This window comes from Pleurodeles waltl, chromosome 6 (assembly GCF_031143425.1).
Source record: "Pleurodeles waltl isolate 20211129_DDA chromosome 6, aPleWal1.hap1.20221129, whole genome shotgun sequence".
Lineage (NCBI taxonomy): Eukaryota > Metazoa > Chordata > Amphibia > Caudata > Salamandridae > Pleurodeles > Pleurodeles waltl.
Window position 1 is genome coordinate 1,670,024,780 of NC_090445.1, and position 12,067 is coordinate 1,670,036,846.

General features: G+C 40.6%; 1 protein-coding gene across 1 annotated transcript in view; it reads right to left on the reverse strand.

Moving 5' to 3' along the window:
• Positions 1-12,067, reverse strand: part of C5 (complement C5) — a 234,277-nt gene that overhangs the window by 84,606 nt on the left and 137,604 nt on the right. The window contains exon 23 of the mRNA XM_069241656.1: positions 1,598-1,687. Within this exon, the coding sequence (XP_069097757.1) occupies positions 1,598-1,687 (90 nt within the window). The remainder of the gene's footprint in view (positions 1-1,597; positions 1,688-12,067) is intronic.

A 12,067-nucleotide genomic window follows, 5' to 3' on the forward strand; every position in this document is an offset into this window, starting at 1 on the left:
AGTGTTGCCGGGCTGGAGAGACCCAGCCCAGGCTTCCAGTCTGCTTGGGAGCGCCCCCTGCACTATGAACTTTAAAAGTTTTAACCCATTTTGTGCCTCAGGGAAAAGTGTAGACACAGATAGCCCTTTTGTTGGAAGGTTTTACGAGGATTTGTACATTTTTATAAGAGTCACAAACAAATCGAATATGGGCTGTGATATATGGGAGGAGACTTTTTGAACCTAATTAAAACAGTTTAGCTACATTCAAGAATACTTGAATCGAGGTAGAAATTAAAACGAAGTGTGAGGTTAGATTTATGGCACAGGGAAAATGTGCTGGATTTTGTGAAAGTGTGAAAGACATGTTAGTCCACTATTCAGTTATGTATATTTATCTTAACATGGCCCAAAATTCAACCATGAATATATATAGCTGTATAGTCCAGTCACAGAAAAGTCTTGCTACCTACGTTTACGCGTTATAGTTTTCTATTCCGGAATTTCCAATGCCTACTAGATAAATATCAAACCTTTAAGGCTTACTACAACTTTCCCAGTTTCCATATCCAAAAGCCTCACCTTTGATTCTTGCAGCGTTTTTAAATTGCAGGAATAGTGTCTCATAGGTCAGTTTCCTTAATGCACAATACAATTAGCACAAAGCAGAAAATTGATGTTGTTCTCAAAAGTAGTTCACCACACAAATCTCAGTGACTGTCTGGTAGGAGACTCTTCTCATATCCAGCAATGGCTTCCTGTAGAGGATCAGCAATCAAACATCCTCACCTCCTAGAAATGTGTAGGTTGTTTTCATTCTGTGCCCAATAGCATTTGTGGATCTGGTATCACTACAATCGCTATGATAGGCGGACGTCAGATCAACTACAGGGTGCAGTTGAATTTTACATCCAATATCCCACTGATTATATTTCTGATGTCTATCTTTAGCATCACAACCAAATGCTTTTTGCAGGGTCTCACTTGGGCTAGTTATAAAGCGAGCCTATAATCACTGAGGCTACAAAATATAAATTCTCAAGATCAACACCTCCCTTTACTGCGATGCATTCGCACTATGCATTAATCATGAAAAGCTTTTGCTATAAACTGGCTCAAAGATCTTCAAGGCACACATTATAGCAAGTGTAATTCATAGATTTCTTACATAATATGAATGATTGCTCAGTAAGTTTATACCTATACGCCCATAAATGAACCTGAATGGCTGTACTCGATTTCTCCTTACATGACCCATTACACCATCCATTTGTCCATTCATCGGCCCCTCCAGACATACTGTTTAGTATACATAAACCAGCTATTGTGCAGGTCACTTATTGACAAGCTGGATCCCCATTTTGAATAATGTTTGCAAATTTTACACTGGGTTTTATTATCGAATTGGAAGCAATAATAGATCTACGAGAGCGTAAGAATGGCTGATTTTCTGCAGTCTACATGTCTCAACACCGTTTTAAAATTCTAAGCGGATAAAAGAAACCATGTCCATTGGAAGTAAAGATAAGATACAGTGGAAAGAAACCATGTCCACAGGAATAAGAGCATGTCTATAAAAAGTAACTTTAAAACAAGCGGTGGATCTCATCCTTGTTACCTTTAATACTAAAAGTCCTGTCAATCTTGGATTTTGGGACCACGTTAGGAGGTACCATGTATCGAATGTCATGACGCCTTTTCAGTACTCCTGAAATTAAAACGAAGCATCATCATAAGGGAATTATTGTCAAGAAATAAGGAATAAACACAGTGGATCAACTGGGGAACTTTGACTTTTTGGCAGAAAATCAATTGAATGAATTCAATGCAATTAATGTAAAATAATGACAGTCTGGGCTTATAATGTGTTTTTTAATCCGCACAAACCATTGATGCAGGCAGATAACAATTATTCAAAAACAAGATGCAACAAAGAGCACATTATGTATTTCCACATTATAAATAGAAAGACGCAAGTTCAGTGTGTCTCAGTGACGAAACACATACAGGTAAGTAAACTGTAAATGATAACAAACGTAAGAGCCTACTCATTTGTGTTCCTTTAAAGACTAAGGGGGTCATTATGACTTTGGCGGTCGGTGAAGTCCCACGGTCAGGTTGCCGCCTGTGCAGCCCGTTCCCACGGGCCACATTAAGAGTTCCCTGCTGGGTCAGCGGGCAGAAACTGGGTTTCTGCCCGCTGGCCCAGTGAGGAACAGCCTAAAACACTGCCCCAGTTCATAATAGAGGCGGCAATCCTTTACTGCATAGGGTGCACTAGCACCCGTTGCGATGTTTACTGTCTGGAAAGCAGATAGTTAACATCGCAATGGGGCTGGCCTGGAGGGCCCCTACACTGCCCATGCCAAGTGCATGCCCCCGTCCCCCCAGGGCACCCTGCACCCCGTCTCCGCCAGCCTTTACATGGCTGTGCTACTGCCATGTAAAAGCTGGCAGAGAGGAGTTGTTGGCGGACCCGCTGCCCTGGCAGATTAGGACCGCCAGCACCGCCAGCACCGCCAGCCCCTTCTGTTGAGGGAAACTGGCGGTGGTGGCGGTCCAACTGCGGCACGACTTCCGCAGTCATAATGTGGCGGTCAAACCACCGCCAAAGCGGTGGACTGACCATCAGATCAGACCATCAGGATCGTAATGAGGCCCTAATTATTTTATGCCTATTAGGTTGGTGTGATGTCGACCTCGTTTCGAACTCTTTTATCAGGGCATAATGATTGAAGGGACAACTAAAGAGGGAATCAATGAACCTCTGATTAGAACAGAATCTGACAACTGGTCATTATGTAGGTGATGAATGAGCTTCAGTTATAACTCTGTGTTACTTCTTCCTTTTATGCTCAAGTGCTCATTGGTATAAGAGCAGATCTTGTTAATTAAAGTAAGAAATACAGAACGGCAGAGAATCAGTGAGCATGAAGTTGGTGAAGTATAAACCCATCAATTTAGAACAAACACAGGGGTTGGTCTGCAAATGCTACATTCAGGGTCAGACTTTTCTATAGGACAATATGAAGTGACCTATATGGTGGACTGACAGGGCAGTAGGTGGGCTAGTCTTTTGGCTGTTTGTGTTATTGTTTTCTCTTCTTCTGCTGGGCTGGTTTAAGTTGCTGATTTCCCTGATATAAAAAAAAATCATTGCCCGTAACAATCTCACATCCATGCAGTCTCCCATACTTTGCAAAACACTCATAGTATCTTTACTAGTTAGAAAGTGCCTGAATTTGCAAACATGAGCCACTTTTTTAGCTACCTAACTCACGGGGGGGTCACTTTTACTCTTACTCTGGTGCTCGGGCCCATTTGTTTTATCCCAGTCCAAACCTGTCTATCCAAGTCCAACCATGGACACATGTTTGTGTTGGAGGATAGGAAAACAGAACACATTCTTACAAATCTGATGTAGTCTGTCTTTGAGGAGTGCACCGTCTCTAAAACTGGGACTTCCTATATGACATATTTGTCAATCTATCAGCCCATTCACAACCAATCCAGCATGGCTAACGATCGAATCAATCCACACATGGCTATCATGGATTGAGCAAGGATGCTATTTTAGCTCTTTACTGTTATTTGCAGTTTTATACAGAGTACAAATGTAGACCAAGGGCATTAGAACGCTTTACATGAGCACCACATTACACTACACAAAGTCAGATTCCTTTTTTGTGATTAGCCCAAAATCCAATACGTTAAACTGATACCAGGACTCGAACTGGGGTCTGGCCATTAGGCAGCATCTCTTCCCACTCCTGCTAGGTCCAGAACGGTCCCATCACCACAGAAACTATCCAAACAGGTGTAGAGAAAAAGTTTTTATTTCATTGATTACCGTATACAAAGTGAGTCACCTAGGGAACTTCAAAGGGTTATTATGTCACTTATAAGGGCACTCAAAGCACAGTGCAGAAACCGTTTGCCCCTTCAACGTGGAGGCTCGTAAAATAAACATTTACTTGAGTTATCACACAATGCATACAAAATCACCATCATACATTGCAGGGTATTTGTTGACTCCCGCACAGACATTGTAAGACATGGGTAAAGTTTAATATTGCCCAAGGTTCCCACCTTCCAAGTGCATCCTGGTAAACTGAGCGGGACAGTTGAAATCCCTGTCATAATAATGTTGCTCATAAAAACAAACATATTTTTCTAATTTGACCAACAAGTGTACTTAGCAGAAAGAGAGGGCTAGATTCACTAAGGGTTTGGTGTTGAGCAAAGTTTGCAAAGTGAGCTAAAACAGTGCAAAACCTGGAAGGGTGTCTCATTTCCAGGGCTAGAGGTCATTTAAGCTGGAAAGGTCCCCTTTTCTCAAGTTAAACAGTGCTTTGCACTGTTTTGCATCAAGGAGACATTACTGTGTTGTATGTTGGGTAGGATAACACATGCACCCATAGTTTTTGATGCAAAGCTTGATCTTCTAAAAACCCTAAACTGGGCTTTGCATAAAAATAACTCCTCCTTGTAGCAGGTGCTAAACTGTAGATTTTTTTATTTCTCAAAAAATTCCATAAATTGCATGTGTGATGAATGAATGAATAGTTTATTGTGTGAATACTTAAAATCATTACAATAATAAATAAATAATGGCACAATAAAAGCAATAACAACTGAGCGTGCAATAAAAGGCGTAATCATGCGTTCCTAAATTCAGGGTGCTGCAGTTGATCTAAAGTGCAGGTGGCTTGCCCAGATATTTAGGCAAACACCTCCTTTGCATGTGTGAATACAGAGTAATCTCATCCTCAAGCAGTCCATGGCCTTTTAATTGTGCTCCATGGGACCGTTATCAGTAGAGCTATGAGCTAAAAGAGGGGTGTATAGTGTCAGATACTCGTGTGGCCTATCGTTTAGCATTGTCCGCACCTGGTACACGTATTTTCCAAATTTTGATTGGTCCAACGGGTGTCCAAAGAATAAGGTAGGGTCAGTGCCTCCATGACACAACAGTGCATGTCCTGAGACGTCGAAAGATTGGTTTCAAAGCCACCATGAGGTGTTACGCAGGGCTGGGCACCAGCATATCAAATGGATCCGCAACTCCAGTTGCTCAGCCTAAAATGTACAGTGTTGGTGAGAGATTTCCAGCCAACATTTTATTTTTTATTTTATTATTGAGGGAGGGACTAATCGGGCCTATAGTATTTGTTTTAGGCAATGCTTGGTGCAAGTACGGTTGAGTGTTGCGAGTTGTGTAAGCTGTTGCAAGTGGGGCGTATGCCCATATCTCCAATAAAGCCTTGATGTCCAATGCCCTTCACAGTTGATCAAGTTGATTTTTTATGGATACTGTAATCACAATATATGGAATCGAATCTTTGTCCCAATTTTCTGTGGCCAGGTTTAACTTTTCTGAGGCAGTGGTCAATAAGTTGTGCCATGGATAATTCGCAGAAGTGAAACTAATTTTAAGAACCGCTTTCAATGAATTTTCAGAAGCTTTGTAGAGCCACCATACATTCAAAATTTTGTGATATCAGGCGGACCTCCATGCGAACCAATATATTCTGTGTGTATGGAGGAAGCTGAAAAATCTGCTTGCCCCGTGCATTGTATTTTCTCTAATACACTACTGAGTAGACCAGTGTATGCTTGCTGACCCTAGTTGACGGTTGGCAGGTGCTTTGCTTTTATCACCCTCTGACGAGCCTCTGTCGTAGGACAATAAAGGGTGCAGTATAGCTTTCAAAAATATATCACCGCTTTCCCTTTAATCTTCATCTTTTGTCGGTATGTGGTGGGTGGCCCTGTGTCATTGAATCATACACCAAGGTCCAGACACTCTCTGTCTTCTGTGATCCTATCCACCATTTCTGAGCCCCATTTTTTAGATGGCGTCCAAAAAATAACCACTTTAGTCTACTTGCTTTGCCTATAAGATCATTTTTTTCATTATATGTATTCAATTCATCCAGTGCCTTATGAAAACATCTTTTTGTGTGGTCTACGAGGATAACGTAATCGTCGTACTGCACTAAAAAGATTTTGTTCTGACCTATCCTTAGGGTTGCCAGATTGGCTCCTGAGACCCAAGTCTGCTGTAAACAAAATGAACAAAATGAGGGTAAGAATGCATATTTGTTTAAGCCTATGATCTGTTGGTATTTTGGAAGTAGTCATTTTGCCGGAAAAGTTGATGTGTACCAATGTCTTGGTGTAGAGCGACATGATGGGTTTCAGCAGTTTATTCAGAATGTTCCAATTTGTAGCATCTGCTAGAGTTTGTTGTGCACCACTCCATTGAACGTCAAACGCTGCAGAGTAGTCAACAAAGCCGGCAAGCACAGGCACACGTGGTGGTTGCTTGGTGGGCGATGTTGGAGAGGGCCACAATGTTGTCTATTGTCAAACCTCTTTCTAGGAAGCCAGTTTGACATAAAGGGAGCAGACCAACTTCAATATCCCATTCGACTAACTCTTTTTGTAGGATGCTTGCATATGCCTTTCCCCAAATGACCAGTAGTGTGAGGAGCCTATAATTTTTGGGGTCTGTTTTGTCCCCCTTGTTATGGATTGGTTGGAGTAGTGAACCCCACCATGAGTCTAGAATGTCTTCATTCATTTTACACTTTAAATACAGAGGAGAGAGAACAGCTGCCAGGAAGAGGGGTGGGGCTACTCTCTGAATAGGGACCCAGGGAGGCCTATTGGGGCCCGGTTACCATCCCTCTGGAGGTTTTTCAGTGTAATTTTGACCTGTTCATCTAGCCATGCGTGTTCTGGCATTGTGGGTTGTGCGCTAGTTTTCTCATCTATTGTGAAGTGCAGGGTCCATGATGATCCTGTTCGATTAACTGATGTCTTAGTAAATGGGATCCTGACGTTCACTACCCATTTGTCTGCTGTCCTAAGAACCTATCAGTCTAGGCATAACATAGAGTATTTATATAAGGCCAAAATTGGTGCTGTTTATTTCATGACAATATATAAAAAAAATTGAGACATTTGGCTTCCTTATATTTTCTCTTTTTGGCCCATACAAGGTGTTTGTGATTTTTTATGGCCTTTACAAGCTCTTGCGATGGTTCCTAGTCTGTTGTTTGCCCAGATGGCACACCCCTTAACTTACAGGTGTTTAATTTGACCTCCCATATGGGTCCCAGAGGATATTTATTCTGTTGTGTTTGTGTTGGCAGTAATGTAGTAATCTGGCTCGCGGCATCGGCGCGCGGTGTTTTCTTTGATCCGCGCCCCGCCCTCGCGAACCGGTTCGGCACGAGACGCGTTTGGTCAACGCTCCGTGCTGAACGGATTTGTTTTAAAAAAGGTGAAGGGAGCGTCGGAAGAAGCTGGACAGAGGAGCTTCCCTTGCATATGTCGCTAGGGTGGTTTCTATTATTAATAAATCCGAACAAATTCTACTTACGTTTGTGCTGCATCATTATTACATTTGTGGCGATGAGGGAGAAAGAAACCACCCAACGAACCCACAAGACAAGATTGGAGGAGTTTTCCACACATCGTGAGCAGCGCTGTGAGTCTAAACCCCGCCTCTACAACTAGAAAGCTAACCTTAAGACACTAAATCTGTTTTTTTTTGTGGCCACTCCAGCTAAGCCTTATTTAACAACCAGAGTACTAACCTCTTTTTGTGGATTTGTTGAGGAACAGTACCAACGCCATTTTTTTTACCAAAGAATCCTGAACATGTATTTTATAAAATAGAAGATTATTTTTTTGTTTTTTTTGTTATTCAGTCAATTGTTACCTACACAGCGTATTTGCTCTGGAATCAGTATGCAGGCTGTTACACCACCACCACCTTTTCTAGAAACTCCTGGTGAACCACCTATCACATGGAAACGTTGGTTCGATGCTTTTGAAACATATTTAGGAGCGTTAGGAGCTACTAGATTTAGACCAGAAAGAAAGAAATGTCTTTTATTACACTCGCTTGGCTTTGAAGGGAGATCTACGTTTAAACATCTACCAGATATACAAATACAACAAGGAGAAGAACTTGATGAATTCCAAGAAGCAGTAAAAAAACTGGAATTTTTAATTAATTAATTAATTAATTTAGTCGTTTTTAGACATAAATTCTTCAAACGAACACAGAAATCTAATGAAGACATTGATACGTACATATCAGCTTTAAGATCTTTGGTGGCTGAATGTGAATTTTATAATTTTAGCGATCAGCTTATAAGAGACCAATTTATTTGCCACTGTTTAGACAAAAATATTCGACAGAAGCTCTTGACTTTGGGGAATCCAAGCCTTAATGAATGTATCAGAATTGCTAAAAGCATTGAAACTTCTGTACGATCAGTGAAGGAACTCAAAGACAAGCCTCAAGATCATGTCTGCCCTGTGTACAATAAGGAGTCTCCAGTCTTTAAAAAAAAAGGAGATTCCTTGAGAAACACTAACTCTAAATCTTTTTTTTCACAGTCCAACTTCTGTTTCAGATGTGGAAATAATTTTCACAAGAAAGGGAGTAAACCTTGTCCAGCAAAGTTTGTTACTTGCAGATTGTGCAACAAAGTGGGCCATTTTGCTAAGGTTTGTCAAAGCACCAAAGATAACAAAACTAATGTTGGTGCTATCAAAGATGAAGCTCAGGATTTCCAAGAAAGTGATCTTGTCTCTGATTTACAAGACATGGTTTTAGTTGTTAATGATGATGTTGTCAAGTGGCGTGATCCTTCAGACTGTGTTGATCCGTATGTGGAATTGGGCGTTGGAGACAAAGTTCTTCGTCTGTTAGTTGATTCTGGTGCACGAATTACAATGATCACTAAAGAACTTTTTCAAGATACATGGAATGATAGAATTCTTCATCCTCCAGACAGATCTCCTGTGTCATATGAAGGACGGAAAATTGACTTGTTGGGATATTTTGAAGATGTTCTGAAATTCAAAGGGAGAGTTATCTATGGAAACATTTATGTAGCTGTAAAGGGTCTAAATATCCTTGTTTGGTTTCATTAAGGATTGTTCGGTATGATATTAAGACCGGGTACACGCGAGCAAGTTCTCGCCGTGAGAGATTCAGATATGGTGGAAGATTTATTAAACGATTTTCCCAAAGTCTTTTCTGGAGAACTAGGGAAAATTAAGGGTTTTAAGCACAAAATTAAAGTGAAAGAAGGTGGCCTGGCTATAAAACACAAGATGAGGGGAGTACCTTTTAGTGCACGGAATGATTTGGAAAAGGAATTGATTTCTTTAACTAAGTCAGGTATTAGTGAACAAATTGAGTCTTCACTTTGGCTTTCTCCTTTAGTCGTTGCTAAAAAAAAATGGAGAGCTTAGGGTATGCATAGACTTACGTGCTCTGAACAAAGAGATTTGGATTGATTCTCATCCCTTACCGAAAATCAATGATTTGTTAGCTCTTGTTGCTGGTGCTAAGTTTTTACCTAAATTAGATTTAACATCTGCCTACCACCAAATTGAATTGGAACCTGAATCCCGATATTTCACCGCTTTTGTTTCACCGTGGGGAACCTATCAGTATTGCAGGTTGCCTTTCAGTTTAGCATCAGCTGCGTCTGTTTTCTAAAGAGTAATGGAAAGTTTACTCAAGGGCATTGATAGAGTAGCCATATTCCAAGACGATGTGTTGATTTTTGGGCCAGATCGTCAATCTCATGATGCCACACTCAGACAAGTTCTGTCTATTTTTCAACAACGAGGGGTTGTGTTAAAAAGGGAAGAGTGTGAATTCCTCAAAGAAGAGGTAGAATATCTGGGCCATGTGATTTCTAGCTCTGGTGTCAAACCAAAACCTGGGTTGGTTCAGAACATTCTTGATGCACCTCCTCCCGCTGATAAAAGTGGTGTTAAAAGCTTTTTAAGTCTTTGTGAATTCTATTCACGGTTTATAAAGGATTTTGCTTCCAGGGTCAGGTCTATCTCAAACTTGCTGAAAGCGATAGTGGATTTTAACTGGAATAGTGATTGCATTGAAGCATTTGTATGGATTAAACTGCAGCTTTCCAAATGTGTGGGACTGAAACCGTTTAATCCTGAGCTGAAGTCTGTACTTACTGTTGATGCCAGTAATGTGGGTTTAGGTGCTGTTCTTACGCAACAAACCCCTGAAGGTGAAAACACTGTGGGGTTTGCTTCCAGAATCCTAAGAGATTCGGAATGCCTGTATTCTGTTATTGAAAAGGAGCTCTTAGCCTGCTGGTAGGCGATAGAGAAATTCCGCACTTATCTCTGGGGTACTAAGTTTTTGCTCCAGACAGATCACAAACCTCTCATTTTGATACTAAGTGGGAGGAATGTTAAAAATTGTTCGCCCAGGATTGCAAGGTTCTCAGCTCGCCTTCTTCAATTTCAATTTGATATTCAGCACATTTCTGGTGTAAAAAATGCGCGAGCTGATTTTCTGTCTAGGTTCCCTGCGGTTTCCCCATCTCAGGTCTTAAAAGATGAATGTGACGATGAGAGTTGCATAATAGCTGCTCTTGAATTAGATGATGCTGGTCCATTTTCTGAAGCAGAATGGATTTCGGCTACAGATAGTGATCCTGTCTTGAAAACCGTTTCTAAATTTATCAGCAAGGGGTGGCCTAAGGAGAAATCTTTGGAACCAGGTATTCAGCCTTTCTTTAAAATTAATGAGGAATTATCATTGGAGGGTGGATTGGTTATGAGATCGGGCAAATTGATACCTCCTCATGTTTTCAAACATCAAATAATAACAAAAGCCCATGAGGGACACCTAGGTTCGACTTTCACTAAACGTAGGGTACGTTAATTTTTCTGGTGGCCCCAAATGGATACAGAAGTAGATAATGTAGTCAAGGGTTGTGTTATTTGTGCATCTAGCGATAAAGTTCTTAAAACATGTGTACCACCCTTAATGCCCATTGAACTGCCGGAGAGAACCTGGGTGAAACTAGGTGTTGATTTGATTTGTGCCTTTTACACCCTGCCGTCTAATGCTAAATTTGCATTAGTCCTGTTAGATTATTACTCAAAATGGCCAGAAGTTAGATTTATTAGTGAACCGAATTCAAAAGCTGTGGTGAAATTCATTAGAGATGTGTGCATGAGGGAGGGTTTCCCCGAATGCATTGTTTCTGATAATGGAGTGCAATTTGTTTCCAATGAAGTGGAACAGTTTTTCAGGAGTAGTAGTATTAAACACCTAAAAAGTTCTTTGTTTCACCCTCAAACTAATGGCCTTGTAGAGTGCTTTAATCGGGTCCTGGGTGATTGTATTAAATGGGCCATACAGAACAAGGTTGACATTCACTCTGCTACTCAATCAATGTTGTGGTTCTATAGGACTACACCCCAATCTTCCACTTTGGTTTCTCCTTTCGAACTATTACGAGGAAGGAAACCAGCCACTGAGTTTAAGCCTGCGTGGATGTTCAAGTTATTGAAACAAGAGGTGTGTGTCCAAAGTTTAGATCATTTTGTGAGAAGGAGTGTAGCAAGGGCTCAAATTTCACAAAAACTCCATTATGATGAAAGGAGGAAAGTGTCTGATTTGGAGGTGAATGCTGGAGATTTAGTGAAAATCAAATTTGGGGGTTTCATCAAGAAAGGTGACTCAAAGTTTTCGTCTGCGGTTGTAGTCAACAAAGTATGTGGAAATGCTGTCAGAGTCGAGGGTGGTCATTGGTGGAACAAATCTAAGGTTGTGAAAGTTCTTTCTCCAGCCAATATGAGCCTGTTAGTTGGTGAAGCTGAGTGTCATAAAAATTGTGATTTTCAGGATGATGGTTCGAATGAGTGTGAGGGTGCAGGCAAGGTTCATGATGATTTCTCCATTGTACGCAGAAGTACTCGTATAAGACGTAAGCCTTACAGATTTAGATGAATATATGTTTTTTTTTTTTTTTTAATTCCTTTAGAATATTGTTGTTAAATTCAATTGTTCTATGCCTCTCGCCGTATTATGTTTTTAAAATTTTGTTTTTGTTTTTTGTCAATGCTTATATTCCATTGTAATGGTCTAAATGGAGGTGTTTAGTATAACTACAAGTTGTATTAGTGCTATATTCTGAGTGTAGTTTATATTGTTTTCCAATGTAATGTTATATGTTTTGTCTTCCATTTGTTTTTTTTGGAAGAAGAAAACCCATGTAGTAATCTG